Source organism: Montipora foliosa, chromosome 5 (genome assembly GCF_036669935.1).
Source record: "Montipora foliosa isolate CH-2021 chromosome 5, ASM3666993v2, whole genome shotgun sequence".
Classification (NCBI taxonomy): domain Eukaryota; kingdom Metazoa; phylum Cnidaria; class Anthozoa; order Scleractinia; family Acroporidae; genus Montipora; species Montipora foliosa.
Window position 1 is genome coordinate 29,824,419 of NC_090873.1, and position 15,000 is coordinate 29,839,418.

Consider the following 15,000-nt stretch of genomic DNA (forward strand, 5'->3'; position numbering starts at 1 on the left):
TAAATGAATGCAAAATTTCAAGCTTCAGCGCTGGAGGAGTGTAAGATTTTGCCCGTAATGGGTTTCTTTAACCGCTTTGGGGATTTAGGGGCAAGTCTACGGGTGAACATGATCATCCCACTGTTGACCAATCAGTGCGTCACACGATGCAATATCACGTGAGGATGCGTGCAGTCTCCAATCCTGTTTCGTCCTCCAATAAACTGTTCACTCGACAACGCTGAAGAAAAAAATAGGACACAATATTATCATTGCTCAGAAAAATCGCAGATACCACACAGCTGTACTAGATTCAGGGTTTGGTTTGTTCATTCATGTGGGATCTTTTTTGCGATAATTCACTACTTGCACAATCCCATAATACACCTCTATTACCCCCCAAAACTTTTGCATAACCATTGTTTGCAATTTCTCCTGGGACATGAAAATGTCCCAAGAGAAGTTGAAAACAATGCCTATGCAGATTTTTTGGGGTTAAAAGAGGTGTATTATGGGATTTGTGCAAGTAGTGAATAGCGCAAAATTCGCGCTTTGCGCATTTTAGTACACAAGTCCCGTTCAGCGCAACTCGGCTCTGGGGAGAGGGTATCGCCACCCCACTGAAAAATGAAGAAGATAATAGAAAAAAATAGGGACTATAAGTAAGATCTACGACACTGTGACATCCAAAAATATTACTTAAGGAGGCTCGAAAGGGTTTCAACACTTCGAAACTCTCCGATTAGATGGAATAACGCTACAACACCTTATCACATAACAGAAATGTTATGGTACCATATGAAACACCGATTATTTCCAAACAAGATGTGATCATTATTGTGATGTAATAAGTTACCTTGGCAATGGGAAAGCCCAGCAAAAACACCCTATATTTTGGATTTAGTTGCTCATATCTCAAAAACGAACAAGGTGACCCCCCCTTTTTTATTGCTGTAAAGTGATGAGAATGCCATGATGAAACTTTCGGCAAAGTTTTAAAAAATTCTGTCGACAGGATTCAGAGCTACCTTAAAAAATCACAAAATTAAGGTGCCTCAGAATCCACTAAAAAGATTTTTTTTTAAACTTTGCAGAAAGTTTCATCATGCCCTTCTGATTACTTTTTGGAAATAAAAAATGGGGGTCACCGAATTCGTTATTGAGATATACGCAACTAAAGACAACATAAAGGGTGTCTTTAATTACAGGGCTTGCCCGTTGCTATGGTGACATATTACGTCACAATAATGACTCTATCTTGTTCCCTTTGGTAACACAATATTGCCAATACATGATACAGCGTTGTGGTGCCGATCCTTCTAATAAGAGCATTACTTGGAAGCGTTTAAACTGGTTTCAGCCTCCTTAAGGAGGAAAAACACATCCCTTTTCCGTTATTTGAGAATCTGCAAAATGAAATCACCAAATCTGACGAATCATGGAAAACGTACATGTAAACAAACAACACCAAGTGTTTTAACAATGATCCTCAAAGCTCCACTCACAATTTGTACAAGTTGAACAAACTGAAAAATGGCAGAAACGTTTTTTTTTAAAAGAGAACATGCAATTTTAAGAGACGTTTTTGCTGACGTAGCCATAGTAGACCTCAATTCCTAATTCTATCCCCTTTTGAAGGTAAACAACCTGGCCCCAGTTGTTCAAATGATGGATAGTGCTATCCACCAGATAAACCACTATCCAGTGGATAAGTCTTAATTTAAGTGCCACTTTTGCATGACACAAAGTTCAATTACCACTTTACTACATCCATTTAGAAATGGCACAATTTAATCTCTCAAATACAGGATTTTAGTCAGTACCAATACATGTATTCTACTAATCCAGTTGTCAGTTTATAAAAAAGCAGACAAAATGAATACTGAAAGTTGGAAACTCCACTACATGTAGGTCTTCAGCCTGAAGGAGCTCATTATCATCATTCAGAAACGATAACTATAGTAAGTAATTAAATTTATCCATTTCTTAAAAAAAAGCAAGGTTCTGGAAACAAAAGTTGCAAAATTCGCCACAATGGCTTTCTTTGTCTTTCTTTTTCCTACAGGTGATTGGGTTTTTTAAACAAGCCTTGAAATCTGATTGGTTGGTTTGTTTTAGTGTTCCTTTCTCATTGGCTAGGGTACAATTTAGAGCAAAAAATAGTGCAATTCATGAATAACTTGCACTGCTGAGATCCGATCAGATTGCAAGGATCAAAAGCGATTTCTAAATGAATTTAATAAATAGCGAAACCAATTGCACTATCTTTAGAATGGATAATGATTTATCAAACTTTTGAACAACTGCTGCCTGGAAGTTGGTCATTGTACCATTTTTGAAAATTAGGCAGATTTAAACGATGCAAAAAAAAAACAGCCGAGTGGATCCGCAGACTGTTTTGACAATTTTCGAAACAATGACGAAATTCATTGTCAATAACAGGACAGACACATGAAAAACTGACATCAATTTGTTTTTTACAATAACAAAAAGGCAGAGGGGTCAAAATTAAACCAAAACACCAGAAGATCGCGAGACAAAAATGCGAGAAACTTCAATTTTCTTCAAGCTGACGGCACCAATATTGCGCCAATTTTGCATAAATTATAATTTTATGTGTCCGTCCGGTTATTGACAATAAAAATTAGTCAATGAGCGCGCGAGAATTTTGCAGTCATAATTGTGAAAATATTACCGGTAATTAAAAGGAATTTGCATTGAAGTACATTGGCGTTAATTTAAAAGTACTCATCAAAAATTGTCATAAAGTACTGTCTAATATTAAAAAATGAGCAGGAGTGCTTTATCGGATTTTAAACCATAAAGTAGTTTTAGACCCGAAAGGCAAAACATGCATGTTTATTCCACAAAAATGTGGGTCCCTCTGCAGTCCGAATAAAGGTTCAGATTGTGAGAGGAGAACGTTAGCATACAAGGTATGCCTTATTAGTATGGTTTTAAAAGAGTAAAAACTAACATCCCTATTTTAAGGGAAATTAAATTCCCAAGTTGTACTGACCTCATTTTTCACTAACAAATCTCTGATGCGAATCTTCTCGGGATTAGGTGGTACTAAACTCTGCAAACGCACTGCTTTTAGTGCTGTTGGCTGGCATGAAATCAAATGGTTAACTTCTGAGCGCTGGAAAAAAAATTAACTAGTCCATCAATAAGTCAGTCAGTAAGTCATTAGCTAAAAAGTCTGTTGAGCCAATGAAAATGCTGGAAATCTTATTTTTAATAAATAAATATTATATATATAATTATTAGTTTAAAGATGGAGAGTTGTCCATCTCTAAACTTATCATAAATTGTAAATGTGGAGGTCAAGTCAACCTTGGCTTAAAGTGCTCAATGCTGTGGTAGCAGCGCTCGTCTGTCTGACGAGCGCTTAGGCGCGAAACTCAGAGTAACAGAAAATCGATGCGTCCTCTTTAATCCTTCAACTTATGTAAACTTATAATTATGTATTTTGCTCTGCACAGTCTTGCACAGAGCACTCCCAGAACAAGTGAAACAACCTCCATAACTTCATGCATTTTTTTGTGTAAAATATTGAATACAATTTATGTTTTTGTATGAGAAGGGCTGGAAATCCAACAATGTAGTCACTAGCTGGTAGGCAAACTACTAACTGGTCCTTTTGAATGAAAAACATATAAATTATAATGCTTTGAGTGGGAATCGAACCCGTGTGTCCCTGGTTACTAGTCTGGTGTGCTAACTACTGCACCATTACAACAACCCTGCTGGCAACAGAGCAATCAGTGAATTTATAGCCACAGGGTTCACCAGTGTTTTAACATTCAGGAACAGGACATACATGTATATCGGATCATCTGAAGATGATTCCCAGGCTACCAGCTAATAACAAATTTTATTTTTGTATGAGAAAGGCTGGAAATCCAAAGATGTAGTCACTAGCTGGTAGGCGAACTACTAACTGAACCTTTTGAATGAAAAACATAAATTATAATTATATGCTGTGAGTGGGAATCGAACCCACATCTCCCTGGTTACTAGTCGGGTGTGCTAACTACTGCACCATCACGACAACCCTGCTGGCAACAGAGCAATCAGTGAAGTTATAGCCACAGGGTTTACCGGTGCTTTAATGTTCAGGAACAGGACATACATCAGATCAACCGACGATGATCCCCAGGCTACCAGCTAATAACAAATTATATTTTTGTATGAGAAAGGCTGGAAATCTTATGATGTAGTCTCTAGCTACATGTAGTAGGCAAACTACATTAAACTTGTTCTTAGCTGGTGGCCTGGGAATCATCTTGGATGATCCGATGTATGTCCTGTTCCTGAATGTTAAAACACCAGGGAACTCCGTGGCTAACCAGTAACTTCACTGATTGCTCTGTTGCCAGCAGGGTTGTCGTGATGGGGCAGTGGTTAGCACACCCGACTGGTAACCAGGGAGACCTGGGTTCGATTCCCACTCATGGCATATATACGTTTTTCATTCAAAAGAATCAGTAGTTTGCCTACTAGCTAGTGACTACATCGTTGGATTTCCAGCCTTTCTCATACAAAAAAAAAAAAAAATATATATATATATATATATATATATATATATATATATATATATATATACGTGTAATAAAGTGGCTAATGCCGTTAAACAGTGCTCAATACACTTTTTTAAGTGTAGAGCTTTGAAGAAGAAGATATAACGAAGAGACAAATTCTCTGTTACTCCGAGTTTCGTGCTCACGCACTCATCAGACATACTGTTATAAATGTGGAGGTCGAGACAACCTTGGCGTAAAGTGCTCAATGCTGTGGTAGCAGAGCTATAAGTATACATAAGTTGAAGGATTAAAGAGAACGCATCGATTCTCTGTTCTGAACAGAGAATCGATGCATCCTCTTTAATCCTTCAACTTATGTATATACCGGTATATCATTATTTGTCTATGCTGTATCAGTCTGCTAATAATACATTCCGGTATAATTATATAATTATAAAGTCTGTCTGATGATCGCGTAAGCGTGAAACTCAGAGTCACAGAAGAAGTTAATTGTCTTATTGATTAGTTCAATCCTCAGATATATGTATACTACGCTCTGCGAAACGCATCGAGCACTCTACCACAAGGATAGACTACACTCAAGATTTATATATATATATATATAATATTACATAATAATTTTTTATCATGTGTGTGTCAGAAAACCGCTGTGTCATAAAATTATACAGAATGATGCAGTCATACTTATGTGCTACTTGTTATGTTACATGATGTACTTTAAAAAAAAATGTATCAATTTGCTAATAATTATTATTCAATACATTACACAAAAAAATGCATGAAATCCAGAACAAGGGCAAGGAAAACACTTTGTTAAAAGCAACACTTGCCATTAAATATTGTTGGCCAATTCTGAATCTTCAAGAATGGCACTCATATCACCTGAGTTCAGTTTTAGCAAGGAACAAGAATCAAGGAAAGGGGGGACAGTTCGGGAACTTCAAAGATTGTTGCTACGGTCTGACAGTTAAACTGTCTTTAAATAGCGCCCCTAAAATTAATGGAACGAGTAACTGACTGAGAGAATCTTACCTTGTTGTTTTGGTATCTCAGTCTTGTGAGTCTGATTCTGTTTCTGGCTTCTGCTGCTCTGATAGTCAAATGATAATGATTTCACTCATATCCAGAAATGCAAATAATCACATGTAGATGCAAGCCCAATTTTGATATCCAACATTCTCTACTTTGTCAAATCCCATAATACACCCCTCTTTTATCTCCCAAAAATTTGCATAGGCATTGTTTTCAATTTCTCTTGGGACATCTTCATGTCCCAGGACCCAGGAGAAATTGCAAAAACTTACTTGAGCTGTCCTATAATCTTTATATGTCTTTCACTTTCCATCACCTCTTCAACTGGTGGTGGTTTCTGATAACTACACAAATCAAACAACAATATTACACAAGTAAGTTAGCCTCAGGGAAAAGTTCGAATGAAAAGAATTCCTCCACCCAAAAACTGAAGAAAATGTTCCCTTCTGAAGTTGATAGTCAACTACCATTATTAATATACAGTACTGGCCACAGGAATAGCAGTGCATGTAAAATGCATGCAAAATGGCGAAATTACGGCAATATACATGCGCATTACATGCGCATGTAAAATTTTACACAAACTTAATTACAAGCGCCTGAAATTACACGCAGACTGTGTGTACATGTAATTTGTCAGGAGTAAAATTGCCATATTCATTACATGTGGATTGCATGTATTTTCCACTTAGCCGAGGAGCAAGGATGGCACAGTCGGTTAGTGCGCGGCCTTGGTGCAAGAGGTCTTGAGTTCGATTCTCGGATCTCGCATCCTTGTTTCAACTTCTTTCCTTTCCGTGTAGCTAAGTACACTGTAGCTTTAAATACCCATAAAACGGAGCACCGATGGAGAGGGGGGAGTAAAATGAGCGCACTGTCGACCTCAGGTTTGTCAGTTGAATTACTGTTACGAGTTATCGACGTTAAATATGGTTGCTTTACTTTACTTTACTTTTTTTAGCAATGTACATGAATCTGACTATGAAAGTTAGAATCAAAGAGTCGGTATTTCTGTTTGAGAAATTCAGCCTTGCTTGAGTGTTCTTGGAATAAGGTTTTATCTTTGGATTGCTGCCGTAATCCGTCAATAAATCCTTAGCTCTCATTTCAAACCAAGTTAAGTCAAATTTCCTTTATCTGGTTTCCCCCATTTAATCAAATAAAAATCAAAAGTCATAACTGTAATGAGCGAACGACTGATGGAAATGCTTGACATCATGATATAAAATTCCTACCAAAAAACAAGCAAGTCAGAAATTGCACTGCGTATTTAGACATTCAATTTGTTCGCTATGCAGATCAAGCGATCGCATGGCAGGAAGGTGGAAGTTTGAATTGCTAAGGGAAACAATGTAAGTACATTGTAGTAGACAAAATATGAGTGGGAAATATAATCTATCAACCTCAGTTTATTTGCCTTGGGGTTTACAGTCTGAATACATGTGATTCAAATTAACTAAATGTAAGTACCTCTTGATTGGTAACTTTGATAAATAACATTATTATTAATTTGACAATGGTTACTTCAGGCTATGGCAAAATCTGCAAATTAGCACACTCTTCATAGAACTCGACCAAAAAACTCCCACTGAAAATCCCCTTCTTATGCAATAAAAGATTGCAAATGAGAATAGATAAATTAAATAAATGTTAAGGTACTGTAGGAAGGAAGGTACAGTACCACCTGAAAATATTGACCCCTTTACTGTGTCATTGCTGCGTCACCCTGTCGCGACTTTCCCTCAGTATTCCCGCGGCAGGACGATTTTCTGCCGAGGAAAATTTACAACTAGGCTCCTGGCCAAAGTTGCCGCGGGAAAGCCAAACGAGGTAAACCCTCAGTAATTAGAATTCCGCGGTAGAGTTGTAAATGGTTTCCGTTGACTTCGTGTTTCGATAAGCCAGATTATAATGTTGAAATCCCACCGAAGAACAGATTAAACACTCTCTAAAGGTGTGTCCTGTACTTTTGTTGGTTATTTTTGGTTAATCCATGTGGATAAGTGACCTTCCAGTAATATACTGTAATACAATAATTTGAAAAGCTTACATTCGTCTTGACTTTTCCAAGTCCTTTAATCTTTTCCTTGCAGCAGACATGGCCTCATTGCATTCCTTAGGAGCTGCCTCATACTGCAATAAAATAATTTAATCAAACCTTGTATTCTTTTTGCCACTATCGATATAGCTACATGTACAGTGTGACATTTATTTTTCTCCTTGGCATCATCTTCTGTTAACTGAGCCACAGCACTGTCAGATGAACAAGGCACTACTGGCAAGCTTTGAGGAATTTGTTGACTTCACATTTAAATTTTATGTAACTCAATGGGTAGAGCACAAAATCTGTGCAGTTAGACTGAGGTTGTAAGTTCAAATCCTGCCAAAGAGTGTGATTTTTCGATTGTCCTTTAATAGCCTGTTGCTAAGCAACTATGTTACAGGGATGTTGCTAAGCGCCTTCAACCGGATGAATTTATTCTTAGCTACAACCCTGATGTTATCATGCATTTTGATACTGTGATTCTCTACAACAAAGAACAAGAGAACCTCTGTTTGAGGGGTTCCTTGGAGCTCTTCTCTCCCTCAAACTAGTGCAAAAGAAAAGAGCTCAGGGGCATCAAGATGGCTCCCGATTATGATAATGGATCATCCAAATTTTTTTGGCAAAATAATGATTCCAAGGGGATAAAATGAAAATCTCAGATTCCAACAGGTTCTGTGCAGACCGTTAAAAAAAAGGGGGCAGGGGTGCAGATAAAATTGGAATGACCCAATTACTTGATGCTACAGTAAATATACATGCATGAGAAAGTAGATATTTAAGCCCTTTTTAGCTTCCACAATTCTAAGTTTATAATACGCAAAAAATAACAACAACATGAAATTGAGAAAATGTTTCTTTTATTTTTATTTTTCTCAATTTTATGTTGTTGTTGTTGTTTTTTTTTTTTTTTGCAAGTTATACATATTTCATTTTGGAAATACCGAAATGTAGGAATCTAGAAGTTCAGAAAGGGACGAAAACAAAACAATTGGAGCCCAGGTCCACGGGCCACCCCAGTGTGGACCCAGTCCATGGACCCCTTCATGGACCTGGTTCATGGACTACCCCTGTGGACCACCCCTTATATCTTGTTAAGTTACAAGCGGAAAAATCTTTAGACGAAAGAGAGAAGTGATTGTCGCACTTACTTAACCAATTTGAGCAGTAGTCCATGACTAGAAGCGAACAACTTCCATATTAAGCCTATGTCAAGGCAGTTTTGTGGACCAATCTATTTTTAGTCAACCTTTTCCGCAAGAAACAAAGACAGTTCCTGTTTGGTGATGCTATGACGTCAATAAATCGCGGTCTGTGAAAACATCGCTCCTAGGTATGGGCTGTACAGTAAAAGAGACAATAATTATTGTTTAAATTGTCCAGATACTGTAAGTACCAGGATGACTTCTCTTTCTTGTCTTAAGATCTTTCTGCTTGTAACTTTGAAAAATGAGCGGTGGTCCACAGGGGTAGTACATGGACCGGGTCCACAGTGGTGGTCCATGTTTTGTATACGTCCCTCAGCTGCTTATTTCTTACCGCTAAGTATTTGCTCCTCTGCTGCGGTGAAAGCTTCTGTATATCTTTTTTGCTCAACACTTTCCAGTTTTTGGCCTGGAATCTCTCTCCCTCTCTTATAGTTGTGTTCTCGACGTTTGGCAACTTTACGCTGGAGGAAGATTTTTCCTGCGTGAAGAATTATAAGAAAAAATAGTAGTAAAATTCTTATTTATTTGTTTTTATTTCTTTATTACTATTTATGGCAACATAAATGTATTACAAAGGAGGAAGAAAAAAAGAGAAGGAAAATATATCACCATAAGGATGATACACAAAAGAGTCTGAGACCCTACACAAGGCAGATCACCTAGATATGCACTTCAAAATAATGATAAAAATGATTACTGAATAATGATATAACCTAAAAAAGATTTTGTGTAGTTACATGAAATTAATTAAGACTGAGTTAAATGTTTCATCAATTTAATTCTAAAGGTCTTCAAATTAGAGCTATTATGTGAATACTACTAGGTAAGCTATTCCAGCTATCAACTATCCTATAAAAATAAGAAAATTTATAATATTAAATTTGTTCTAGCAAAGTTCTTTTTTAGCCTCATACTATCACAACCCCTGACGATGTAATGATCTTGCCTGGAGTAGAAATTAGAAATTCAGATATTTAGCGAGGTCCACATTTAGATAACCATTGATAGCCTTGTTTAGAAATGTGACATCTGCCATAAATCGCCTTTGCTCAAGTGATTGAAGATTGAGTTTCTTTAAACAGGAGGCATAGTCAATGTCTGACTTGAGGATGAGCCTGGTAGCTCTTCTCTGGACACGTTCTATGATGTCAATGTTCTGTTGGGTGTACGGAGACCATACAACAGAGCCATACTCTAAGTGAGATCGAACAAAAGAGCAATATAGTGTCTTGAGAGTTGTGACAGCAGCAAAGTCCCTACAGGTACGGGATATTAGGCCCAGCATTCTCTTGGCTTTGGAGACATTCATGTGGGAATTCCGGGATAGGTGACGGTCGACAAGCAGACCCAAGTCCTTAAATTCAAGAACCACCTCAAGAAGTGATTCATTCATACAAAGTTCAGTCTTTACTGATTGCACTTCTCTAGATATCCGCATTATTTTACACTTTTTAATACTAAAACCCATTCTATTTAATTTACTCCAAGTCCAGAGATTGTTGAGGTCTTCTTGAAACAAAGTGCCATGATCATGAGAATTGTCAATTACTCTTGAAGTTTTACAGTCGTCAGTACAAAGGGCGATGGTATTACCAGAACAGACGAAGTCAGGAAGATCACTGATAAAGATAACGAAAAAAAGAGGACCCAAGATAGATCCCTAGGGAACTCCTGATGTAACATTGCACCAGGAAGAGTGCTCGCCGTCGATGATGACTCTCTGATAATGTTCATACAAGTAATCTGCACACCAATTCAAGAGGAAACCGCCAATACCAAAATTAAATAAGTTTTGTTAGTAGTAAGATGTCCTGAGGTACATGTACTCGATCAAACACTTTGGCAATTAAGTCAAGAAACACAACGTCAGTCTATCGACTCTCGTCCAAACACTTGGCCCAATGATGGTACGTTACGACAAGTTGAGTTACACATGATCTTCCTTTAATGAACCGTGCATCTAGTCAGGGAGGAATGGTGCCACATGATCATAAATCGCAGAATGAACAATCCTTTCCAAGCACTTTTGCAGGAATGGAAATTAAATAGAGCTTAAAAGAGCGTTTTAATTTCTAGGCTACGTCAAAGAGATTCACTCGAATATTAATGGATTAGAAAACTGTGACAAAACCTCTACCTACCATTATCAAAAGTTAAAAACATGAGTTAAAGGAAGCAGTTGAAATGAGTCCATCGAAAAAACAACTAAAAGGAAGCGCCATCTTGTTCCAAATTCTGGGGTAGTTGCCATGGAAACCATGTTCCAGCTTTATCAAAACGAGGCTGATGTAACTGCTGACCAACTGCTGAACAAAATGGAGATGCTATAAAACGATATGTGACTTGTTGGATGAGAAAACTGTTATCCCAAGCCATAGTTCTAAAAAAATATGAAGGTGAAAGTCTTGTCGAGGAACCCGGCAGATTATGTGCGAGAGAACAAGTCAGAAATTCACAAACTTCATCGTAATCTCGACCCAGCGTTGCACCCTTTGGAAGCTCCACGTGAATACACACGGGCGTTAAATGCGGTCAAACTCGAGCGTGTTTTCGCAAAACCGTTTGTTGGATCGCTTGATGGACACACAGATGGCGTGAATTGTATTACCAGACATCCTAGAAGTTTATCCGTGTTGTTGTCGGGTTCTTGCAATGGAGAGGTAGGTGTTTATCGAACATATACAGTGGTAACTCGATTTAACCACAGGGAGCCCAGACGCAATGTTTGTGTTTTTCACCGTCTTTATCAAAGGTTCATATTTTAGCTTCATAATTACGATCTAGCAAAATATATTTACAAAATAAAGCCTGCCTGCCTCTCCAGTCCAATTGTCTTAGGTCGTTCTGGCAGGTTTAAAAGGGTATTCAGTGGTCGAGTTTCATCTTGCACTGATTGACTATATAAATGCTTATTATTATTATTATTATTATTATTATTATTATTATTATTATTATTATTATTATTATTATTATTATTATTATTATTATTATTATTATTATTATTATTATTATTATTATTATTATTATTATTATTATTATTATTATTATTATTATTATTATTATAAAATTTAATTTGTTTTTCAGGTTTGCTTGTGGAGTTTACCCAGACGTGAACGGTTCCGAACCTTGACCGCTCACTCAGGGTTTGTTCGTGGGTTATGTGTCAGTCCTTCTGGAAACACATTTGTCACTGTAAGGTTTCAACATTGAAAATCAGATGGTAGATGAAATTAAGTTTTGTTCTTGGTCTGTATTAAAGCTTTTAGAGTGAGGTGCTTTAGGATGCCTACATAGCACCTGTGAACAAAAAGTAGTGTTTCGGAAAAGAGGGGGATCTCAGGTTAAAAACCCTAGAAGGTCAGCTTTAGGACCCAACAAAATTATATAGAAAATTTATAATGGTTTGGTGGGCCAGGAGCTGTGGAAATTTGACCTGCTGGAATTCCTTGTTGACACCCTGCCTTAAAAACGTGCCTGGAAGCCTGAAAAGGTTGTGGTCTTTGTGGTAAAGTAGTGACAAAAAATATACTGGTACACTGTACAATGTCATGCTAATTATACTGTGGGAGGTTGTGTGCAATGTGGCCACATAAAATTAATGTAGACTGCTGTGTTTTGACTGCTTGCCATCATCATTAGACAAAGATAAGCAGTCAAGTTTACAGTGTTTCAGAGTTGTCATTGCACTATTGTTGCACCAATTGACTGAATAAAGGAGAGGGAATTGTACAGACTCTACTTTTTAATGCTATGAAAATGGAGAAAACATTGTTAAATTTGTGCAAAGTTTACAAAAAAGAGGCATTCATTTCTCTCTCCTCTTGTGAGAGGTACAAGTCAATAATTATGGCCCTACAAACTTCATCAGCTGAATTTGAATAGATTTATTGCATTTCCAAGACGATTTTTACTTCAATTTAAGAGACTTTTCTTTCATTTCCTAACCATTGGGTCAAATCACTTTTAGCAGGTTTAAAGTGAAATTATTGTAAGGATTTAGGTCAAGAAATACATGAATTGAAGAAAAATTTAATGTAGCATATTTGATGTTGGTGGCCTTAGCAATGAAAACGAAGGTTGAGGATGGGCACACTTTAAAATCACAAAGGATTTAGTTACATGTATCATATGTGAAGTTAATTTCTTTTCATACTCTTGCAGGTTGGCGATGACAAAGTTATTAAACAGTGGAGTATGGATCAATGCTTGGATTTAAGCTTAGCAACAGCTCCTGATCCACTCAACACAATAATTGGCAAGGTATGAAGGTTAGAAAAGCTAAATGCAGAGATTTAGCATTTTGTCTTCATCAGGGGTGATGTAAAAATATAAAAGAAGGACCCTTGCGACAACATCCCCTCACCCCTGATGTAGACGCTAGACGGGAGTGTCAAAATGCTGGGTCTGGGTCTGTTACATGTACGTACATTATTGTAACTTTCTAAGAGCTCTACATTTTAACAATAATATTCACAGTTGGTGAGGTGAATATCAAGGTTTTTATTCACTGATATTCACTCAGCCTGAGGTGAATAATTGTTTTAGTATAATTACACAGGTGATAATAGTATCATTCTAGGTAATCACATGATTTCAATTGCAATTTGGACTAAATAAGCACATAAATTTTTTCAAAGATGAGCAAAATTGCACGAGCCCATAGACCCTATGCAAAAATGGCTGCCTTTAAATTATTCTTTTGTTCATATTCAAAATAGCCCAACTAACCTCGTTCGGAATAACAAATTCTTTAGAATTTTTGTCTCAAAAGCGAGGTTAGTTAGGCTATTTTGAATATGAACAAAAGAATAATTTAAAGGCAGCCATTTTTGCATAGGGTCTATAGGGCGAGCGCAATTTGTAGTCTTGAAAAAATTTACAAGTGCTTATTTATTCCAAATTGAACAAGGAAAATCATGTGATTACAGCTGTACTTATTAATAATATATCCGAGAAAATTTGAGATGGTTAAGCAGAAGAAACGTACGCATATCACGCAATCAGGAAAAATTGTGCCATAAATTGCGCCATCCAGGCGTGAAAATAAATTACCTGTAAGATTATGCGGAAATGTTTGGCCATATTATGCGTACCGGTAAACCTGCGTTGATTATGCAGAAATTACACTGGATTATGCAGGAATTTAAACAATTTATGGAACTAATAATTAGGCCCGTCCAATCTATTTACGTGCTTATGGTAAATCAGGACTCAAATTATTGCGATCAATACAGTTAGGTTTACGACTGAATGTTTTCCCTTTGCGATTAAGTTATCTGGATGAGTTGCCAAATTGCGACCGGCTTTCACTGTTAAAATAAAAGGGTTAGTAATCGGTATTTTACCGAAACTTTTGCTAAAAGAAATAAAGCGATAAAAAAAGTATTTTGTTTCTTGTCATGAATTTTGTTTCAGTTTGGAGATATGGAGCAAAATTGTGATTTGGTTGAACCACAATCCATTCCCTCGATCATTCACCATTTTCAGCAGTTTTTTACACATACATATTGCAGGCTCCTATTTTGTTTTGTACAACTTCATCGCAATGATTGTCCCTACTTTTACAAATGATGCAATTTAATTTGCTGCTATAACTTGTGGCTAAATTTTCATACCTTTTTGCATCTTTTTTAAAAATTTCGAGCCTAGGGTATGTTATGAAAACGGTTTGACTAGAGTCCAGGCTCATTACCGAAAAATGTGTGGAAACCGCTTACGAACTTTCATCTTGTGAACGAAATGGCATGTTTTCTTCAATGTTCAGGAAAATAAGCATTTCAAAATAGTCAATCTCTGTGGCTTTTATGTTTGTGAGGATGGTATTAAAGCAGCTGCTTTATCACTAATAGTATAAGGCATTTCTTCTTTTTTGTGCGGAAAATATCGTAATTATGCAGAGGATACGGATTTTAGGGATCTGCATCGCCGCATCCTGTCAGATGCCGTGTGTACTATACTTTTTGCACTGTGTTACACTTGAACTGCACTGCTCTCAGCCAATCAGAATCGAGTAGTTTTTTTCGTGGAAAGTTACATGTATTATTTGAAAGATATGCATTTTCTCTCAATCAGTTAATTTCTTTGTCTGTCACCTCGGCAAAATGGCTTGCGACCATTTTGGAAAACCGCTTAAGTGATTATCCCAGAAAATTTTCAATAATCACCTAATGTAATTACCGGTATACTAATC

At 36.9% G+C, this 15,000-nt stretch overlaps 2 protein-coding genes across 2 annotated transcripts in view; one reads left to right on the forward strand and one right to left on the reverse strand.

Moving 5' to 3' along the window:
* The window catches only part of LOC138003901 (protein LKAAEAR1-like), an 11,341-nt gene extending 264 nt beyond the window's left edge, over positions 1 to 11,077 (reverse strand). Inside the window, exons 1-7 of the mRNA XM_068850209.1 lie at positions 10,952 to 11,077; positions 9,142 to 9,288; positions 7,609 to 7,691; positions 5,831 to 5,902; positions 5,559 to 5,616; positions 2,999 to 3,121; positions 1 to 220 (exon numbers count right to left, since the gene is read on the reverse strand). The exon at positions 1 to 220 is cut by the window's left edge and continues 264 nt beyond it. Coding sequence (XP_068706310.1) covers positions 155 to 220; positions 2,999 to 3,121; positions 5,559 to 5,616; positions 5,831 to 5,902; positions 7,609 to 7,691; positions 9,142 to 9,288; positions 10,952 to 10,954 — 552 coding nt within the window. The 5' untranslated portion in view covers positions 10,955 to 11,077 and the 3' untranslated portion in view covers positions 1 to 154. The remainder of the gene's footprint in view (positions 221 to 2,998; positions 3,122 to 5,558; positions 5,617 to 5,830; positions 5,903 to 7,608; positions 7,692 to 9,141; positions 9,289 to 10,951) is intronic.
* A 32-nt stretch (positions 11,078 to 11,109) lies between these two features.
* The window catches only part of LOC138003891 (DDB1- and CUL4-associated factor 13-like), an 11,069-nt gene continuing 7,178 nt past the window's right edge, over positions 11,110 to 15,000 (forward strand). Inside the window, exons 1-3 of the mRNA XM_068850196.1 lie at positions 11,110 to 11,470; positions 11,895 to 12,002; positions 12,972 to 13,070. Coding sequence (XP_068706297.1) covers positions 11,201 to 11,470; positions 11,895 to 12,002; positions 12,972 to 13,070 — 477 coding nt within the window. The 5' untranslated portion in view covers positions 11,110 to 11,200. The remainder of the gene's footprint in view (positions 11,471 to 11,894; positions 12,003 to 12,971; positions 13,071 to 15,000) is intronic.